This window comes from Notolabrus celidotus, chromosome 16 (genome assembly GCF_009762535.1).
Source record: "Notolabrus celidotus isolate fNotCel1 chromosome 16, fNotCel1.pri, whole genome shotgun sequence".
In the NCBI taxonomy this organism is placed as follows: domain Eukaryota; kingdom Metazoa; phylum Chordata; class Actinopteri; order Labriformes; family Labridae; genus Notolabrus; species Notolabrus celidotus.
This window is the reverse complement of record NC_048287.1, coordinates 8,193,784-8,216,844: the sequence shown is the minus strand read 5'-3', so window position 1 is coordinate 8,216,844 and position 23,061 is coordinate 8,193,784. Positions and strand designations below refer to the sequence as shown.

Below are 23,061 nucleotides of genomic sequence, written 5' to 3'. Positions count from 1 at the left end.
CAACTCCTGTTTATGTACAGGGATCTATGAATTTAACTTCCTCATATTTAGCTTGCTAGCTAGCTCCACATATAAACAGTACTGGTGATCTTCCTAAAACAAACTAAGATGTCAGCTGTGGTTTTTACCTCTCTCACTGGCTTTCCTGTTAAAGAATGGATTCACACTGTTACTGCACTGTTTAACATTTTAACATTCATCAGTTATGAGAAAATAAAACTTGGAAAGTATTTACATTTTTGGAAATACACTATTATGTCTGTGACTGATCAGGAACAGCAGCCAGGCCAGCAGGTGACAGGCAGGGAGCAGTGATTAATTGTACTTGTCACATACTGCTTTGAGGTGTTGGGCAGATATCAGGAAATTTGAATAACAGGTGAAAAACTACAGAGTGGTTTATTCTGCACTTTTTCGACTGTGTGTCCCATCTGCAACACACTGAACAAGCAGTGAAAAGTTCCCCTCCACCTCCTCTATGGCTCAGACGGTCGATGAATTGCTGATCAGCTTCTCTCCTATTTGAATGTAAATGTCGTTCCAGCTGAAAATTGAATCTCAGGCATCTGACACTCAGACGATAACAGAGTAAAAATGACTTTGAGATTCTCCATGCAGTCTGATCTCTCTTAATATCCGCTCTGTGTTGTATTAAGACTCTAAAGTGGACTACATATTTGTTGTCTCTGTAGCTTGACCTCCTATTCTACAGCAGAGTAATCCTTTTAGGATTTCATGGATTGAATTTAAATACATGTTGATGCCTTTGCATCACAGTTTATGACCAAAATGCAATTGTAAAACCAGGCTCCTGCATCTTTTCAGGAATCATGTGTTTCTTTTGTTCGCTTATGAGCTTGTGAACATTTTAAAAACTTAACAACTGTCTGTGACGCTGAGCTTTTTCAAGTGAACCTTACATTGAAAACTGCATTGGGTTATAACGCAGAGGTTTAATTTGACATGCTGGCTTTCCAACTTAATTACACAGATCAGCCGTGATCATGCCCATGTTTTTTCTTGTTTTGAGTGGCTGTACAGCACTTTTTATTGCATTTGGTTTGCATGAAAGGTTCTCTATATATAAAGCTTCATTGATTGATTGAAGTCCTGAAGTTGTGAGTTGAGGCCTCTCTGGATCGGACTTGGTTCTCCAGCTCATCCCACAGATGCTGGATTGGAGATCTGGAGGATTTGGAGACCAAGTCAAAACCTTGAACTCTTCATGTTCCTCCAGACAACTTCCTTCTTTCCCTCTGTGGTCCATGTGTCTATTGTCTTGTGCGTTTTCTTGTAAATGTATAACTTTATGCTCTTAAATGTACGACTCCTTCTGTAAATCAAAACTTTTTTTTTCCTCAGAAATGTAAAACTTTTCTTGTAAATGTCATAAATGTATGATTTGCACTTCTTGAATCTGGTGAATGTACTACTTTTTTTCCTTCCACTTAATTCTTAAACCTTGATTTTAGTTTAGTTTTCTTAAGTAAGTTTTGTTTTATCTCTTGGTCTTTGTTTATTACATCAGTTCTATTTTGAGTCTGCATCTTGGGTCCTCCTCCTCATTTTTCCAAACCCTGACACGCTTTTATCCTTAAAGTGTCCTTTGTTGTCGGTACTGAACCCTGCAGAACGGACACACCCCACAAGAGCTGCAGTTTTGCAGATGCTCTGACCCAGTCATCTAACCATCGCCCAAAGTCCCCCCTATCCTTACCCCTAATTTCCACAGGAAGAGTGTGTGCCCCGTTCCATCAACGCCACACACTGTAGAGCCGATCTGTGCCCAATTTAGTCAATGCTTGTGTTTCCACAGGGAGCTCTGCAAAGCGTCTCAGCTCCATCCAAGAAGCGTCTGCCCGCTCCGCTTCGCTACAGAGAAGCACTGAGTCTATTTTTAGCAGATATATCTTTAACAACTACAAAACAGCCACACATCCGTGATCCATGTCAACCACGGCAGGACTTTTAGCTGTAACCTTTGTCAGAAAGTGGTGAAAAAAACGAGGTGCTGATAGAATGTGGCACATGAGCTTCCTGTGTACATTAGGAGTTACACTGACCTTTTTTTCTGCTTCAACACATCAACTTCAAGAACCAAACGTTCACTTTCAGCTGAATATCCCACCACCTGACAGGTGACATTATCACAAGATAATTCATGATGTTCACTTAATCTGTGCTTTGTCATACACTCCTAAACTGAATTCCCCTCAAGTGGTTGACTTTAAATCTTAGTTCCAGTTTGAAAGAAAATCCTGTTGCCTCTAATTCAAGTTGTTCCACTTTTAGTCTTTCCAGTAAATTACAAGCTTTCTACCATGAATTGAAACCTGTTTTTCCTGCAGCAAACGGCTTAACCTGAAACAAACAGGGACAGGAGCACACCTATTGATCTGCACACTTCATCTCTCATGAAGACACAATGGGGTTGCAGTGTAGCAGGATTAGAGGCTGCAGTTTTGTCTGTGTGCTGTAGTCTGCTGTCTCTGGGTTTTCCTGCAGGTTATTTTTTTCCTCGTTAAATGTCTTTAGCCCTACATTTATTAGTGAGGAAGAAAAGTGGGGCTCATTATAATGATAACACCAACATACTCATTTACCTGTGGGGTCTAACCTCTCCTGGCTTATTATTTTTTAAGGGAAGTTGTTAATTTTGGCAACCAGGAGAGGGCATACAACTTAATTATGACAAAATGATGCAGAGAGGCTTTGAGACATCTTTATAAGATGACTCATACTGTATATGAGCCATGTTGGTTGATATCAGTGTACTGCAGAGGGTTCACTTCAAAATATTACTCCTCTGGGGTCACTTTTTGAGGTTGTCCTGTAGCTGATTAGCCCTAATTTAACATTGCATATTACCAAGATCTCTTACTGATCTTATGGTTGTGTAAGATGCTTGATTCTGATTGGTCAAGACCCCTTGACAACAGTTATTAACTTTCACTAACATGAGCAACACCAGAGTCAAACTGATCACACTTCATGTCAAATCAATGCACAGAAAAGAGTTTCAGCACATTTTGCTCCTGCTTTTTGACACCATAGACCGTAAGGTGAGATAAAACCATTAGTTCCGTTAGCATCAAAATAATGTGGTTAAAATGCTGTTTTTTGGTGATTAGCATGCAAAATCGGCAGGCTACGGAAATTTTCATACTGGATCCTGTCCAGCAATATTATCAACAAGCGGAGCAGGTGAGAGAAACTTTAGGTTAGCGATCTCTACAAAGAAACTTAAAGGTGACATATTATGCTCTTTGTCATCAAAATATATTGGTCTAAGAGGTCCCCAAAACATGTCTTTAAAGTTTATTGCTCAAAAAACACTTTGAAGTCAGACTTTGGCATGCCTGTAAACCCATCTTTTTCAGCCCTGCTCAGAACAGACCGTTTTCTGTGTCTGTGGCTTTAAATGAGAATGAGCTCTCTGACCACGCCCCCTCAGGAAGTGGTCAGAGAGCTGATCCAATGTTTACATGTTGGCTGAATATACATGGCTGCTCACAGACCCGCGTTACTTCAACCCTCTGAATCTGATCCTGAATCTGATCCTGATGGAGAGGCGCCTGCATCAGGACCTTTCTGAACGATTGTTCACAGATTTAGTGTTTCTTGTTGTTTTATTTGTCAGCATGTCGACGTGTGTCTTGATACACAGCTAACAACATGTAGCTATGTGGCTACGCTAACTAGCGCTAGCACTTTTCCATGAAAAATAAAAATCATCCACTAGATCTTCAAATCTGCAGAAGTGGGGAGTAAAACCGACCTTTGTGTTTATTAAGACAGCCTACAACTAGCATACCTCCCTCCTAAGCTCCTTGTTAGCACACGTGTGCAGGGAATGAAAAACGGAGGAGGAGTTGAGTTGTATTTTATACAGTCTATGGTCTGAACAAGCTCCGAGCTCTGGCTTCCGTTACAGTCTGGATATTGTTGTGACGTAACAAAAACACGAAAAACTGAAACGGCTTGTTTCAGCACACATTTACAGAAAGGTGGAGAAATCAGAACAGGGGCAGAATGGATTTTTTTCATTTTCAGGGGGTTTGTAGACATGCCAGGGAAACATTTCAGGTAGAGAACCATTAAAAATTCGATTTTGTATGATATGTCACCTTTAAACCATGAGCGGTGGTGATGATAGCAGCAGGGTTCAAAGTTATGTCATTAGTTTCTTTTTAAAATTGTGTGAACCACAGAGCTCAGAGATGAAGGAGAGCTGGATGAGGACAGTTTCATGTTCAATCCACCAAAACACGAAGAAAGAAATCCATCACCATGGAAAGCTAACTGCTGTGGAATCACTGGGACTATTTTTAAAAACTGTGTACATAAATCACTTTAAATCAATAAAATAACATTTAATCAAAGTTATTTTGCTAACATGTTTGTATTTTAAGTTGGTAGCCAGGTAATAAGCGGCATCACCTCCGCCTAGCGTCAGGGTCTTGTTTCATCCTGTCGGGATTCTATTTCCCATAACAACCTGCTAACCATACATTATCCCGTGCATACCGTCTTTATCTTCCACATGTGTGTCTGTCTATCGTTGCACCTGACGCACCCCACCCTCAAACTCGTACAAAGTAAAACAGCATGGGTGCAGCAGCAGGACAGTCTGTAGGGACTTGGGTGGGGAAGTTCCAGTCTGTACAAGTCCTGTCACAGACCAAGTTTGGAATTTGGTTGGTAGTTCGAAAGGTGTCAATTCAAGTCCTTGGCTCTGCAGAGGGGCTCCTGGGCAGGGCACTAAACCTCCAACTGCTCAGGGCACGTCTGTGTGCAGCCTCCTCACTCTGATACCTCTTCATTTAGTGCATGTTCAATACAGCCTGTGTGTTTGAGTGTACTTTGGTCTGTGTGTTAAAAAGTATACAGAAGTGAATTATCTCGCCTTGCTTTTCTCGAGAATCTTGTCCTTGTATGTTTGTTATTGCTGAATGGACTGTAGAGCCCTACAGGTACAGAAGGAACCCAAATTATCACATTTGAAAATGTTGGGGCACAGACCAAGCTGCCACATAAGTTGACACATTTCACACCACAAAAATTGAACAATAGAAAAAAGGGAGGAAGGAGTGTGTCCAGGATTCAAAGGGTGTGAGATTGAATGGATGGGGATACATGCATCATAGAAAAACGTAAAACAGAAGGTCCAGGGTGCTCTCTTTTGAACAGTTAATGCTTTTATTTGGACATCTAGACCTCAAAAACAAACTGATGCATGTAGGCATCAAACCTTCATCAGGAAGTGACTTCCTGAGGTTTGATCTTTATTTTATCTTCAGTTTCATCAAAGAGGTTATTGAAACTTATTTTGTCACCAATGGCGGAGATTTCCTGCGGTAACAGAGTTTTTGGCATGTGAATAGTAATGTAAGAATGAATCCAATCACTGCTTGAAGACCCCATCAGTGTGTCATGAGTCTGGAGGGAATCCCTCCTGTCTGTGGGGGGCGGGGTGAGTAATGACAGGAAAACAGGTTAACAGATATCAGCTATTACACAATGTCTGGGTGTTTGTTTGCGTGAGCCCCAAGAGGCTGTTCTTATGTTGTTGATACTAGCCCGTTTAAATCCTCTTTTTGGGGTGTTACAGACCGCCTGAAGTGGGACTTTTTGGGGCTAAAAGCAGCCTCCCCCCCAGCTTTATTCCCCCAATCTGGTTACCGTCTCAGAGCCGATGAAGCGGAAGACAATGGAGCGCCGAGGATGAGGCAAAGGCCGGTTGTGGCCGTGGCCTCCGCCTGGCTGAACTCATTTCAGGGATGATTTGCTTTGACTGATATGAGCTGCTTGGATTACTGTTGAGTCTCTTTGTTCCTGATCGGGGAAGGGGTCAAAACAAGCTCCTGAGAGCTTAGCGCTTCCTCCTCGTGCCCCCTGACAGATTTAAAATTTGAACACCAGTGCTGTTGCTCATATCTTTGCCCTGCACACTGCTTCATTGATCTGCTTGACTTCAGAGGAGGAGAAAAGACTGATGTGCTTCCTTTAACTCAAACAGAACAATCCCTGTTTTTAATGTACGTTATTTTTCAAAAGACAATGAATGACACGCTATACAGGAAGCTCATTTGTTTGTTCATGAATTGGTCTTATTTGACTTGAACAAATTAACCTTTTCACAGCATAGCATTCACAATTCACCAACAAGCATCTGATCCTTTTCTCCCTGGAGGTTTTACAGCAGACAATGTTCCTTTTTCACCAACTTCTAAAGACGATAATTGATTTCTCGATTGTTCAAACCAACAACAGAAAACATTTAATTACATTATGTGCTGTTTGTTCTCTGCTCTCCGTCATCGCCACCTTGTTTCTCCATGCCGCTCCCTGTGATAACATTTGCATATTTAAATTGGATGTGCTTGGTTTGGCCCTGGAGCCCCCCCCCACTCCCTCGCTACCACAACACCCTCCTCACCCCAACCCCCCCAACCCCCCTTTTCCACACCCCCTCCAGCTCAAAGCTAAAAATCCACTAGAGATGTGTTAAAGGGAACAAGGGACTGACAGAACAACAAAGCACAAAACAAAAGGAAGTCAGACCTGCTGCCAAACACTCTTACCCCTCTTTATTGTTGCTTTTATTCTCTTACATGTCAAAAAAACTTCAAGACTGAGCTCCGGATGCACTGTACAGCATGCACCTATAATAATGTAAACACTTTACAACAAAGTACACAATATTTAGTGTAAACAGGGACGAAACAAAGAATGAGGAGCTTACTGCTAATTACCCGTTAGATTAAACGTTTAAACATAAATTATAGATTTTTAGGGTTTAGCTTTGCATACCCCTTAACAGTCTGCTGTACCCCTGAAAACTTCTGCAGCGGTGTGTTTATGAACTTCAACTCGAAATGCCTGTCTCGATGTTATGTGCACAACTTGAGGGGGAGAGAAGGAGGCCGTAAAGATGGTAAAGTAAGTATAAACCCCCTCTTATAATTTGTAGCCCCATGTTATGACAGCAGCTGAGTTATGATGATACTCTTCTAATGGAGGCAGTAATAACTCTTTTATGTGCAGCCTTCAGCCTCTGAGTGCCTGCAGGGTTTTATTACATGGCTCCATGTGATATGTTCCCTTACAGCCACAGTGCACATATCTGGTAGGCTGAGTGCCTGAAACAATGGAATTAATGTGTTGTGCTGGATTTGCATTAGCTGTGATGTGCATTTTTCTGCGCCTGTTGATCAGAGACCATCAGAGAGGAGCGTGTATCGCTGTCTTCATTATTCTGCCTGGATTTGCTCTGCTTATGCAGCCCTATTATTCAAATACACAACCCCCCGTTTCTCACCTCTCTACATGTTCATCTGTGCCCTGTACAACCTCCATCTCTCTCTTCTCCTCCTCATCACCTCACATGGTATGTCTTTATGGAGATATGCGATATCTCTCCTACACATTCTAACACACGATTATCTTTGATGGGTATACTTGGAGATGTTATGGTGTCTACATGACTCTTGTGGATCTTAAGAAAAAATGTGCATAATCACCATGAAAATTATACTTAAAATTATAGAAATATGAAATGATTGATGAATACAAGAAGCCTCTTCTCAAGTCTACTGTAAAATTTCTCATCCTGTCAGGGTTCTACTTCCCATAACTACCTGCTAAACATACACTATCACTATCACACTATCACTATAATATTCAAAAAAATCAATGACAAACTATACTAACCTACATCACCCCACACTATATGTATGCTGTACTATACCATGCTATGCTATGCAGTACTATACTATAATATGCTATACTGTATCAATATGGCCCTATCCGCGCCCCCGCTCAGCGTGTTTTATGAATGAGTCTTGTGTACTGTCTGCGTATGTGTGTGCGAGTGTGCTCCTCCCCCAGGTCCTGCAAGTCGCAAGGGGATTCAAAAACATGTGGAACCTGCTCCGCCAATCAGAGGAGGGCCCTCTGATTAAAGTGCCAGCCAGCTGGAAGGACGGGAGATCAGACAGACACTTGCTCCGTGCTTCTGTAGTCTACGTTAAAATTGTTAGCATGTTAGAATTGTTTGAGTTGTTAAAACTGGTAGAGTTGTGAAACGTGTTGTTCTTGTACTGAAGCACTAAACCTGAACTGGGCCAGGGTATAGCTTTCGGTTTCCCATTCACTTCAAGATTTACATTGTTGGTTTCACTGGGTTAGGGGTGCTGCTCACTTATGTTTGGTTTCACAGGTAAGATAGGTACGTTTTTTTTTTTTTACTTTTGTTTTTATTTAGAAAAGGCAGAAAGCCCACATTAGGTTAGAGTCCTCTTTTGGTTATACTATTTTGTTCCTTTGGGCAGAACTCACCGGTACTTTTCAGTTGCCTCGCTAGTCACATGCTCAATTTGTTTACTTCTTTTGTAATAAATGACTTTTTTTACCCTTAACACTTGGGTTTTATAATACTTCCCTTTCCCCTCACGAACTGGGTTGTAACAACTATGCTATGCAATGTTAACTATACTCTACTTTTCTGTACTATACTTCACTATACTTGGGGTATAAGTAGGGTTGTAGGAGTCTATCGTCACTAATTGTACTAGCCACAATAGATGCTGCTCAGCTCGGCCCCTGTAATGTGAAACTGCAAGGAGACACAGAACGCAAGCTAGGCTACAGATTTCTGCAGACGGGGTCAGTCCTGCCATATAATTTAGCCAATTTTTAAAAGATTCCGACCCAAGCACTCATCTCGGTTTAGGTGTACGCTCCACTGGGATTTTTTCTGCACTTCACTGTTGCACCAGAAAGCCTATTTGCCAACGTAACACAGACGTACTCTTCCGCCTGCAGCTCCCTGTAGTTTCTCATTACAGAGACTGAGTAGAGCATCTGTAGTACAATTACTAGTGACATAAAACTTTCAAAAATTCAACCCCACTAAAAAAAAACTGAAATACACCTTTATACATTAATTACTCATACTGAAACACACTTTATAGTAAACTATTATATATTGTATTATTCTATGCTATCCTTAACTATATTATACTCCAAAAATCCTATTCTATATGATAATATACAATAATAAACACCACTGTACCATGCTATACTAAAGTATACTAAGCTACACTACGCTAAACCATGCTACACTATGCTACACTACGCCATACTATACTATGCTACACCATACTATACTACACTAATCTATGCAATGCTAGACTACACTATGCTATACTAAGATATATTTGACTAAATATGACTTTAGTAAGTAGCAAACCATTTGCTATTGTATGTGTTCTTTACTATGTCAGTCAGATTTAAGCAAAATCCCCCTGCAATTTGAATTTATTAAAATACCATACACTCTTTAATTCACCTTACCAAACTATGTCATGTAACAAGATTCAATACTCTACTACTTTTATCAGACAGAATCATTTATCCAGTCATACCTACTTCTCTATATTAATCTTACTCTATGAACCCATGCCATATTTAATACTTTGGGTTTGTAGAAAATGAAATGAAATTTAACAGTGTGGAATTTTCCTGATAAAATGTCATTCACGCCCTGCATCAATTACAAGTACAAGTAGAATCTCTGTAGTCCTACTAATATTGTAGTGTGAATAAATATTCTTAACTAAGCAGTTCCAGTACATGTCACTCTTTTTTTCTCACATGGCTTTTTATGTCTCGTTTAATCCACCATTATGTTACAATCTAAGATTGTAATCTTCTTTGCTGTATGTCGTATAAACAAAGCCCCCCTTGATTTGTTTGCAGATCCTCTCCCAGTATCTGCTCCCTCACTCCTTCTCATTACCAGTATCTGTTTGTCGTCTTAAACGCAGCAGCAACTGTAATCCCACCCAGCGGATTCCACCTAATCAGGGTCAGATTCAAACCCCTTAGAGCCCTGATAAGCCCTACTTCAGCCTCGCTCTCACTCCAACTGCGCTTTCTCCTGCTCCATCTTCTCTCTCCTCGATGACCCGGGGTGACCACTCGTCTGTCTGCTCAGGCTGTCGTACCGAATGTGCACCTGGTCCTGAAGAGCAGAGGGGTTTGTGGGAAGTGGCTTGCAGGAGCTCAGACGATCATTAAACCTCTGATACGGATTTCAGTCTGGTTGTCTCATTATCTATAAATTGGATTCATCAAGTAGAAGTCATCTCGGGATACTACGCATCAAAGAAGAAATGTATTCCTCCGCCATTGATTGTAGCTGTAGCTGTACCTTGGATTGAATAAAAGGTTGGCACTCATGACCATTCACAGTTTGAGTGTGTGTTCTGGCTTCTTTGGGGGTCTCAACAAAAGCATCATGCCAGCTGGGTAGTAGGGGCCCTTGCAGCATGGCCACTGCTGGGTTGATTTGTCGCGGGGTCCACATCGAGCAGCAGGTGGAAAGTTCCTTTATTAAGCTAATGGCTGTGAAATGACTGAGGGGGCCTGGGGGGATCCGGGAGGATGTGTAGTGTGACGGAGACTCTGGGGTGTTATGGTGGTCAGGGCTGGCAGCAGGAGGAGAGCATGCATGTTGTAGCTCTTCTGTCAGGGGCCAGAACAAATCACTAGTTACAGGAATGAGCGAATGAGCACTGTTAAAGGAATATATGTTGATTTAAGAGGTCACAGTACTGTTTGGACCAGAAAAGTAGAAACAAATCAGAACTGCTCCAGAGGATTTCTTCAGCCTGCAGCAATGAGACATACAGTATACAGGGGAGTAAGGGCGATTATAAAATAAACAAAAAAACAAATACATAAATAAAGATTTACAGAGCTGGAGGAGAAGGTTAAATGGAAGAGGATAAGGGCCACTGTAAAAAAAAATAGAGGTTAGGCCACTTATAAAACAAACTCTTTATTTGTATTTATTTATTCTGACCAATTCAAAATGAGTTGTGTGACTAAACTATTAGTCAGGGGAAAAAGTCCTGAAAAATGTCATAATATTTGCAACTGATTCTGACAAATTAGAAACAGAAATGTGTTCTAACTTTTTATGGACCGTTCAGTAGTATATTTGTATCTTCTGAGGCCCCATCATACATGAACTTGTAATATTTCTTCATAATTTAAGCCCCTGATATTTTTCTGAATGACTTAAACCTCAAAACAGGAGACAGTCAGCATCAGACCTGCTCTCATATCTCTGTTAGGTGTATGTGAGGGGCACAGTGTTTGAAAGTTAATGTTATTACAGTGTTATTTTGACAGTTTTTAGTTGGCGTCCTCATTATAATCACAGTTACTATGGTTTATGTGTGGACCTGACTAACCAAACGAGCTCTAGCTTAATAATAACGGCCTTTTAGCATCTCCCTCCAATCCTGGCTCCCGAAGTAAAAGATAACAACTGCCTACAAACCCCAAGGCTTTAAGCATTAGTTGCGAAAACCAATGGGGGAACTGGGATGACACCACAGTGGCGACTTCTTATGTACAGACTGTCGTTCAAGTAAACAACTGTAAAGTGTGCTTGTCCTGCAGTCCTGACCAGAGACCAGAGTACCACCATAATGATGTCACACTTAAATAAATGAGAGCAAGTGTCAAGTGAGAACAGAAATGAACTCTTAGCCTTAAAGATGTAGGACCATGTTGAATAAATCACATAAAACCCACTGCGTTCCCTTGGTGTGATGAGTGACAGTGTCCATTTGATTTACCGACCCTCCTGCCGCTGATCAAATTTATGATCTGCTTTCATTGAGTGCAGTGGTTCACACTCATGAATAATAAGCAGCTCTTCTTACTGAGCAGGGAAATGTTGGGACTTGAATATCATGCAAGGTTAAACTGGTCAAACCACGCAAGTCATCTCTACCTTTTCCAGACGTCCCACACGTCACAGTTATTTCTTACTGACAGAAGCAGATAAACTCGAAAGACTGAGCAGAACCCAATAATTATCTTTCTTTTCTTATTTATATTTTTCCTTTTTTTTTTAATGTATAAGTACACAATGATTTATGGAAACATTTTCTGCTTTATTATTGATGTCTTTGTTATATGGACAGGTACAGAGCATGGACGAACACCACATTCCTTCTGTACACTTCAATATAAAATCAACTGAACAACAAAACTGATACAGAACAATGCAAAACCAAGATATACAATTCATTACATGATAGTAAATGAACAAAAGCACCAACAACTGGTCCCTAGAAACTAAAACTGTTTTAATTTTGCCTCTGAAATGATCCCAATCATACTCCATTTTTCGCTGCGTGGGCAATAACTCAAACGTTCTTATCCCTTAATAGTTATACTTTAGACTGGATAAAATATGGACACAGTCTTTGAGATGTCACCTTTCTGAAGAAGTGTTTTGAAGCTCAACAAAGCCAATCGCTATGTTAAAAATGCTGACACAAGCATTTTCAGTTTAAAAAATGCTGACTCTATGCCTTTTGGTATTGTGCCAATATTAGGACAACTGGGGATAATATTGAAAAAATGGATCTCTAAAACATGTGATTATAAAATTGAGTTTTCACCAGTGATTTGTCTTTTCCAAAACTGTGACAAAATAAGACACCCATCTGGATGCCAAATTCTGTTTTCATCATTAGTTTTTTAAGAAACTGATTCTGAAAAAATTGAAAAATACAGAAGCACCTAGGCTTCAAATGTGGAAAACACTCATGAAATATTATTTAAGTATTGAGAGGACAATATTGGAGGACAGCAACAAAGAAAAACTTTTTGACAGTATATGGAGCAAGATTTATGAAACTCTGTAGACTGAGAGAAGCCACAAAATCACCCGATTACCATAAACTCTTAGGAACCCCCCTCAAACTTGCTGTATTGTATTAATGCAAGTGTGTGTTTGTGTGTGTGTTGGTGTGAATTAATATATCGGTGAATTATTAAATAGAATGTACTGACATATTTAGACCCTTGCTAAAAAAAGGATTTAAAAAATAAAAATGCTGACTCAATCTAACTGACGGTCAATGTAGAAACAGGCAAAGAGGAGGAGCTGAGGCCGGGCACCACTTCACAAACACTTAAAACATGCCCACCTTTCAGCCACTCAGCCGTGCCCCTGTGTAGATTTATGATTAACTCCTAGCCTTTGTATTATCTTAAAAGGTGCATAAAAAGATAGGAATGAGTCGAGATTTTGGAATATTGAAATTATTGTTTGATAATAAAAAAATGAATAAAATCTATTGTTATTGTTCTGGTGTTCTCCCCGTGCATGCATGGGTTCTCTTCAGGCACTCCAGCTTCCTCCCACAGTCCAAAACATGCTTACCAGGTTAAGTGGTCACTCCAAATCGCCCTTACATGTTAGTGTATGCGTGAATGGTTGTCTGTCTTTCCATGTTTGCCCTGTGATAGGCTGGCGACCTGTACAGGGTATACCCTTCCTTTGGACTAATGTCAGCTCGGATAGGCTCCAGTCACCCGTGACTGAACAGGATAAGTAGACAAGATAATGGATTGATGGAACCCAATGGAGATGTTCTAAGCCTTTTGCAGATACAGTTAGCAGGCTTGTTAAAATGTTTAACATCATCCATGTTGAAGATCATAAACAGCACTCATGAAGGCTCAGGCTGTGTTTTTAATTTTTGGGTGTTTCAAGTGAAGCCAGATGGACTCCTGGTCCACCTAGCCCACTGATTAAAGCTTTAAGTCCCAAAACTGTCATCGGGCTTCCTTAACTTTATAGCAGGTGCAGTGGTTAGGACTGTCTCCCCCATAACCATGTCCATGTAATGTCTGAGTAAATAATCACTTGAAACCAGGACAAAAAAGAGTGAAGCTGAGTACAATACAAATGAAATGGATAAAGAGGTGAAAGGTAGAGTAGTAAAGATCAGAGATTAACAGGAACAAAACTCGGGGCTGATGCCAATCCAGAGGAAAATTGGGGCCTGAGGTTTGTCCCCCGTCTGACCCCATGGTGGTTGCAATATTTGTGGTCCTGTCCATTGGTTGTTGAATTCTGTGCTGGCTCTATTCTTCAAAGTCCTGATGTATGCACAGTGGTAGATATGATGACATAAATACAAACAAGAACACAAGCTTTTCTTGACTCTAAAGACAGCTTTAGGAATTATTGGGCCAGAATTGATGGAGGTTGCAGCCTCATCCTATGGGGATGATGGTAATGGCCTTGGTGCCCCATTGACTCTCATTACAAAAGACAACTCATGAATAATTAACATTTTTCTAAATTAGAAGTGTGCATGTGCATGTACATTACCCTAAGACTGTTAGCAGGATCTGAGTTGAAAGAAGATAAATGAAGGCCTGACTGAGGTTTCTGGGAAGTTTTTAGCTGGTTAAGAGATAGAATGAAATTACTATGAATACCTCTACATGACCTTCAAAAGCAAACAAGACCATCAGCACAAAGATCCAGTTTGTTTCAGTATGTGAAAATGATAGCAGGGGGTTGGTGTCCAATAAGGTGATACACTTTTTGTTCAAGAAGTTGAAAGTCTACTTCAACCTCCTGCTGCCTAATTATTGTTTTTATATCATTCTCATGAACATGTAAATATTTTAAGAAACTTTTGACCAAGAATAAACCTTAAAGACCTGGCACCATCAAAAAAGATCTAAAATCAGACTGTAGTTCTACATTTCAGGCATATGTTCAGAAACTGGTTTTTTTTGCCCTGCAGTGCCAATAACCTCTATTCTAGGATGCTACTCACAAGCTTACGAAACCTGTCTGGCTGAATTTGCACCGCCTACTATAATGACCTTTAGGTCCATTTTAAATTGCTCTGCTTGCTCAGTGTTTGCTTTCAATGAATGGAATGTTACAAAGAAAACATGAAATCAGTGGAATGGGGTGATGACCTGGCATATGCAAGGGCTATCTTTTTAAGACACCTCGTTGTGCATGAGAAAAACCATGCAGCATTTCAAGTCTACCATCCTTGTTGACAAGGTTGATATGGCAAGTCTCGCCCCTTCTGAATTCTGATTGGTTGGTGAAGGAGGAGTGACATTGATGGGCTCAGCAACAGTAAAACAGCTGATGATGGGGTGGGCTATTGCGCTGGTTTGTGAGGAAAATAGGCAACAAAAGAATGCCTTGAGTGGACACTGGCCCTTAGGGTACTGATCTCAAAGACAGTTTGGTGTCTTTGGCAAAACCTGTGGTGAAAAGTAGGAATTGCAGATCTGTTTTGAAATGATTACTAAATATTCAGACAGATCTTTCTAATGTTTGCTGTCAGACTTTTTGTCTTAATCTGAATTTTTCTTTTCTCTTCAGATTTGCTTTTTTTAATTTTTTAATTTTTTAATTTTTTAGTATCATCATATTTGGTGATGATCTTTCCATAGTTTATCTGACTATCATAACTTCTTGTAGCTCAGGCGAGACCACATCTGTCTGTTCAAACAGTTGGTTTAAACATACTTACATTTCATAGATTCTAAACTTAGGCACAGTGCAGTGTTCTTAGGAATTAATATAAGAGTATCATCTGCATACATGGACATTTTCTCCAGCAGAGTCACTCATTGTACAGAAAAACAATCACTGTTTTGTTTTACAATTGATAATTTAAGAATTCCTGAAGTTCTTTTCTACCAAAGCAGCATATGTTATTCTTTTAATAAATAAAAACACTCATAACCACAACTCCACCTGCCTGATCCAGCTACCTACCTCTAACACAGTGCAGACCAGCGTCTCTGAGCCCTTTGAAAAGAGGATGAGAGATGGGAGGAGGGAGGGAGGGGGGAGGGGGGGGATGAGAGAGTGGGCGTGTGTGCATGTGCATGTGTGTGTATGAGAGAGAGAGAGAGAGAGAGAGAGAGAGAGAGAGAGAGAGAGAGAGAGAGAGAGAGAAAGAGAGAGAAAGAGAGGGTGGGAGGAGGCGCTGCATCAACCCGGCATACAGCAGCGGCAGCAGCAGCAGCAGGCTGGGCTTAGGGATCTATTGTTCCCTGTTTTATTACTGCCAGACCTTGTTCTCTCTCATTAAGGTTCCAGGAGAGAGAAGGAAACAGAGAGGACGAGGAGTGCGAGAGGAGACCTCAGTCCCCGTTCACCCGGGATTACTTCTTCTTGGACGCACCGGTGTGGACAAAGCAGAACACTTTGAGTCCAGCTCTCTACCTCGTGGCCAGGCTTGCTTTTTTCTCCCTCTTCACTGCATTGGGAACTACAGTACTCCCCGTGTGGTGGCCATGGGGCTGGCTGGAAGAGCCATGGGGACGCTGGGGGTCTCGAGAGGGGCACCACTCCTCTCTCTCTGCAGGATAGTGCTGCTCTTTCTCTCCATCTCAGAGCTGGATGCACAAACCGCAGTGGAAACTAAACCTCTGTACATCTGGCAAACAGGTACGGTCCCTATATCTCTCCTCTGTCCCTCTGGGATTCTGAGGGGGATGAGGAGAAGATGCTGATGTCCCATCCTCGACTACTCGTGCATCCTTGATACAATATTAATATGCAAATGTTTGTGCACACAGTAGAGTGTGAGGAAGCTGCTGAACTTGCTCAAAGTGTCTTTCTTTGTCATTTTTGGTCATTTCATTTGCATTTGCTTCCTGAAATCTTCCTGCAATGTGAGGAACCTCCATTTTAAGCAAAAGTTTCTTCCCTGCACCCCTTTTCATGCATGTGGCATAGGCTGATGCACTGGAGCCATCTTGCTACTGTATAGTGTAGTAATATATTTACTGCAGTCCCTGAGGTGAAGGTCTCTTTGCCCCCAGACTCGGGTGAGAGGAGTGGGGCTGTGCTGGCTGTCTTTTGGCTGCGCTTCCCCCTGTCCTGGGCTGAGGCAGCTGGGAATCCTCAGCTGCCCCGCGCTGCTATCGGGCTCATTTATCACAGTTTGACATGTGTGCAATTGATGAAATGGTGTGTGCACTGTAGCTGCATGTGGCTGCTCCATAAGAGGGGGGATACAAGCCCTCTGCAAAGGAGACGGCAAAAGCACTCTGTAGTATTTTGGTGCTGATGCAGGTGTTTGATATGTGTGAAAGTGACCCAGTGGTGGTTGTGGATGGGTTAAATCAGAGTGCTGTGAGTACAGTAGCAGTACAGTGAAGGCAGGCTTGCTGGAGAATACAACGCCCCCTCTGCCGCTGTTGTTTTGGGTGGTGCCTCTCACCGGTCGAGGCTCATTCACTGTGAGAGAGCAGCACATGGTCAGAGGGACACAATACTGATGAACGGTTCAGCAGGCAGAGTGAAGGAGTGGAAGAGGGAGGGGAAGGGGGGTGGAGGAGGAGGAATGATGGGAAGAAGAGTAAGGGGGTTGGAACCCCCCATCCATCGGGACAGGAGTGCCCTTTGGATGCAGCTGGAGATCAATGTTCTCTTTCTCTACTGTCTAATCTCTCTGTGTTTGGCTGGATCAATGTACTGGTTTCACTGGGATCCTGCAACCCCCTCACCAGTGGGAGCTGATCAATGGGTTTAGTCCTGGAATCGCAGCTCAGTCTGTTTAGGATCAATGCTGGCTCTGGGTGGAGTCTGAAATGTGATCCATACTTGTTGTGAATCTGTCTTCAACTGTGCCGGATGTAAATTCCTTAATGCATTTATAGATCACCTCAAACTAATGTGTGTTAGACCTATGCTGCTTAATGTGAGCCACCAAATCAACACCATTAAACATCCTTGGTGTTTGTTTTAAATAGTGAACCTCTTTTTGTTCAAAGTTCTGATTACCAGAGAGAAGAAAGCTGATTCATTTGTGCAGTGATACCTCGTCTTCAATTGGTGCTCTCCAAAGGTCTTTCAGTTGTAAGCGCTGTAGCTTGACTTATTTAAATTTTGAATCAGTTTTCTTCTTTAGTTGGAGCTAATTTTAGCTGGCGTCAACATAATAAGTCAATGCTGGCTGTGTTAGACATTGCCTATCAGTCCTGAACACATTGTCTGTCCTCATAACCTGCTGTTCACCTGCAGAAGCCGGGAGACCGCCCATCACTCTTAGTTTTTGACAGTTTGGTCATTTGCCATCAGCATGTGTTCCTGACTCAACCAAAGAGCAACTCCAGCTTAGCTTTTTTTCCAAATAAAATATATAGAAATGTCGTCTTTTGCCTTGATTTTCATCAAATTTACCACAAATACTCAAACCCCCTTGGAAGGTACCAGAATACTAAACCGTAGGGCAAATGTGCATCACATACATAACAATGAAACACACATATTGAATGTCTACAGAAATTCAGGAGCTGGTGTAATCTATGCTGTTTTGTTTTTTTTACCATAATATTTCACTTTATATATCTTATAATGATGCCATGGGTGCCATAGCAGCCACCCCAATACATTGTCTATTGCAAGCAGCAGGCTAGGGGTGTGACTTTCTAACATCTTATCTCACTGATTGGGTCATAATCATGCATTTCAAGAAACGGTTGTGTAGTAAGTAAAACCTGTGGAGTCTACTTTGGTTGAAGTCACCAGTGAGCGGGGATGGCATGACTCCGGATGAATTGTTTGCAGCGAGGATCCGTACCTCACGACTATTAAGGTACCGTAAGCTGAGCTCTATGCTAGCAGGATTTCAAACTGCATGACGAAGCACAGAAACTGCATACACAATGGGAATCACTGTGCAGGAAGACAGTTTGAACCTCATTACCCTCTTTGAGACCCCCAAAAAAGACAAACAGTGTGATCTATAGTCCAGATTTTAAGGGAATTACAATACTTTGGTACAATTTTGACATTATCCAACCAACCATCCTTCCAATTTCTTCCATGTATCCTGAGTCACAGTGGCAGAAGGCTGAACAGGTTGACCCAAACACTCCTCTCCCCAGCAGCTCTTTTGTATTATTTGAGTTTATCTTACAGGTGTTAAAACTGTCACTATCATCCCTGCAACACTGCTCTTGTTTTTGATTGTTTATGAGCTGCAGATGACTCAGCACATTTTGAATGAACATGCATAAATGTTAAACTTAGCACACCATTTGCACCCTCCACTTTCTGATGGTGCAAAGGGACAAAATAAATCTTAGGAAGCTTAACATTTAAGGAATGCATTACCTTTCATGAGGATAGTCTGGTGTACAGTATTATGACTTCCAGCAGAGCACTAGAGTTCATGGTGCTGTCGTCACTGCCACGTAATACGCCCACTCAGAGGACTGGGGCTTACGTAATAAAAATATGTCCAAAAGCTGTTTTCTCTGCTTTATTACTCTGGTTGTAATGTTCCATGCACACACTGAGACATTTTATTTCACTTTAGAGCCCAATAAATAATTCTAAAGGATATCTAAGCTTGTTTTAGTTTCTTATCTCTAACTTTCCAGTAATTGTTCTGCAGACTATTCTGATATTTCTGCAGGATGATGCTGTTCTTTTTTGGCAGAATAACAGCAGAACTCTGGAAACATTTAATTGCTGCGTCTTGGTTTTTTTTCAGTCCTATGGGAGCAAAATTTAGCAGAGGAGGGAAACACTGAGCTTGTTAGATCTGCAAGTATTCAGTGCCAAAACCTACATTTATAATTAATGTAAAATTTCCACTCAGGATGCAGCACGGTCTCTGTTGTTGTACCTTAAAGGATGATTTTTGTTTCCTTCTCCTGGTGTTTATTATTGTTTACTGACTCCATTGTTCACACCCTGTGCAAAGGAATGGAAATCCTGTGGTATTATGTGCTGAACCTCCCACCGAGCTAAGGCAGGGGAGGAGATTAAGGGTAGAGAAACCAGAGCAGATTGGCCAGACAAAGTTAACCTAGATACAGTATAGACATGTTTATGTGTGTCTCCTCTTGGCTTAAGTGCGTCGGCACTTGGCTCCCTGATGCTAGTTTGGCTCGCTGTCGGCACGGTGGCACCGATGCCGAGATGAGCGCCAGATGAAAGCTTTTTTATTGCATTATGTTTGTGCCTTCTTGTCTTTGATCTGACAATTCGGTTTCCCTCTCAGAGCTGCGAACTGTTCACACATGCTCTAAACAACAATACAGGAGGTTTTCTTCACACCTAAGCACCTCTTCTGTGTTAGGGAGGGGCAGGGGGAATCATTCTATGTGTGACATGTTGGAGAGGAGGTTCATAAAGGGAGTGATATATTTATTTTTGCAGTGATAAATTGGCTAAATCCAAGCCTCTGGAGCCTCTGGTGTGATCAGCCACAGGAGTAATATGGGGGGTGGGTTCTCAAGAAGCTGCTGTTCCCAGCAATAACTGGGGAAGTGCAGAGAGAGAGTCTTATTTCACTAGATGCACTGCGGAAATATGAGTAGTTAATCCATTTAATCATCCCCTGTGGATTACCACAAAGCTGATGTGTAACCAGGCCAAAGATGCTTCATGAAACAAACAGATGAGTCATGTGTTTCACATTAGTCCCCCGCTCTACCTGCATATGTATGGAAGTTCAACACAGTGTGTTTTCTGGCACCGTGTGTAATGTCTTTTGGCAAATGCCTTGCTGGTATTATGTCAGTGTTTGGAGCGCAGAAGCCACAGACAGAAGGTCGGGGATTAGATTCCTGGTCCTCTCTGGGAGCAGTTTGACTCTACTCATACTTGGCTTCCTTCTTGCAGGGTCTACTTGGAAAAATCCTCTCCAAATATGTTTTCTAAGATTTTAAATTAACTCTGATTGATTTTCAGAGTGAAATCCAAGGAATCCAGAAAACATGATCGCTGTAAACATGCTGTAATGTTGGTTCCCAGGATTTAGTGCTGGCTGCAAACCGATCTTAGCCACCCCTGACAGCCTGAGTCTGCAGCAGCTCTTCAGAGATGCCATGGAGCTCGAAAAACATGGATGTAGTCTCAGTGACGCCACCCATCGGTTTCTGGACAGACATTATGAAGCCCAAAGATGGCGGTCACTATGTTGGAAATGCTGACTCCACTGTGATCGACCTTGAAATTGGCAAAGAGGTGTAGACTCTTTCAACTACCTTTATCAGTTTATCTCATTCACCCAAAGGAACAATGTCCAGGACATGATTCCTTCCCATTTTTTTTTTAAATTAATAAAATATTTAGCAAACAGAGCAACTTAAAAAAGGCTTCATGGCCTCGCCCATGAGACAGCTTATGTTAAAGTGGCGCAAGGGCAAGAAAAAAATAAAAAGTGTAATGAAACTGAGGCAGTGGAAGATGCCAGTGCAAAATATGCCTTTAGTGGACACAGGCCCTTAAAAAGCAAACCTGACTAGAGTGGATTTTGAAGGACAGCCCTGATAGGTTGAGAATAAACCAGCAGTCATTCAACCGGACAGGTTTCAAACAAACACAAAGTTAGAAAGCTAATTTCAAAGAGGAACAGGGGCAGCTGTTGAATCATGACCTAAAACTATCTGATGTGTTGCTCATCACATTGTACAGTTTCCCGTCTTCCTTCAGCTTTGACCTCCCGGATTAAAACTGAAAGTGCAAACAGATTTCAGCACCATCCATTCAACTTGTCTGATCAATGTCTTTTTGAGGTTAGCCCGGTTTGAACAATTGAAAAACCTCAAAAAGTCACTCTCCAGCTGTAATGATTTGATATCATCCTCCTGAATGCAACTTAAACAGTTCAGGGACTGAATCTCCCAAAGCATCATCAGATTATTGTGCACAGCCTCATGACATCCAGACATTCTAATTCAGCTTTGTACGTGTATAACTCAGCTTGTTTAAAAAAACCCAGCTCCTATTCCACTTTAGAGAGTATAATGTGTGGGTAGAGCTGCAGATTTGGACACAAAAGTGGATTAGGACCAGAGGAGAGAGTTGTTTTTCATGCATATGTCTTCAAAGATACACAAAAGACAGCATCATTAGTTCCCCGTCATTGACTGATCCTGTTTTGCTGCACTGTCCTAAGGTTTCAGACAAAAAGCTGGTTAATCTCAGTGGCTCAGTGATAAGTGCAGTATACTTGGGTGCACTTAATGGTCTTTTTCAAGGAACCAACTGGCTTACAGCAATGGGCTTAAAACTTCCTGGTACGGAGCAGGACAACAAAGGTCCCCGCAGGGCCGGACAAACTGAGGAGATGACTGATGCTAATTACCGGGGCAGTCCGCCTGTCCCGACCCTCTCAGCTTCAGAAAGACACGATGAATGGAGGCTATTTAGGCATGTGTGTAAACCACACACACACACAGAAACAGCACAGTGTCTCTGTATTGTCCTCAAGCAGCTCTGTTTGAGCCGTCTGCTGCAGATGCTCGCGTCCATGTGGTGCACAAAAGACAGAGAGAGATTCACCTCGAGTCACATGATCTGTTCTTTGTTCTTTCCCCGATGTCACCACAGAACCCCACCCCACCACCCTCCTTCTCTAAAGGTGACCTTTAACCTCTGAGCTGAGAGGGGTCTCGTGAGGGCATCAACAGTGAGAAGGAGGCGGGGGTGGAGGATGAAATACAGCAGCTTCTCTAGATGGAGTGTCAAGTAGTTAATTCAGCTATTTACACCAGGAGGTTGACTGATAAGGGTTTCTCAAAGATACAGAGCTATAAGTGCTCATTTCTTCTTATCAATGAAGTCAATTGTTTATGCACCAATCTTTAAACATATTAGCCATTTTCTGAGGATGATACATGTCTTCGGGACCTATGGCCAGCTTTTCTGGAGCTGGCAATATAGGACTTCGAGCCAGGACTTCCTTTGCCGTGTGCTGCAGGGTTTCATTCCAATTATCAACTTGAGAAGAAACCATGTGACCAGATCAAAAGTAAAGCAAAAATCATACCTCCAGATACAGTATGTCTTCAAAATAAACACCATCATTTCTTGCTCCCATTCATCTGTTTCTCTGAGTCTTAGTTTCACTGTAAATCTTAGCTACACAAAGGCTTCACTCTGGCTAGCGATGAATGACTTCAAGCCAGGACTTCCTTTCCCTAATGCTGCATTTTAACATTCTAAAATTAGGTTAGCAAATCAAATAAGCAAAAGTAAAAATTACCCCACAGGATAGGTCTGCAAAATAGACACCATAATTTCTTGTTTTATTACATCCCCCGGAGGAACAAACAAAACGAAAGTATGAAAAGAGATTTGACGGACAAAATGCAATTGACACAGAGACTTTAAGGACAGGCCTGGATGATAAACTGATTCAGCTGTCAGGCTAATGTTACCAGGAGAAA

General features: G+C 41.6%; 1 protein-coding gene across 1 annotated transcript in view; it reads left to right on the top strand.

Annotated features, from left to right (window-relative positions):
• The first annotated feature begins 16,161 nt into the window (after positions 1-16,161).
• thsd7aa (thrombospondin, type I, domain containing 7Aa) overlaps positions 16,162-23,061 on the top strand; it is a 184,857-nt gene continuing 177,957 nt past the window's right edge. The window contains exon 1 of the mRNA XM_034704208.1: positions 16,162-16,315. Coding sequence (XP_034560099.1) covers positions 16,162-16,315 — 154 coding nt within the window. The remainder of the gene's footprint in view (positions 16,316-23,061) is intronic.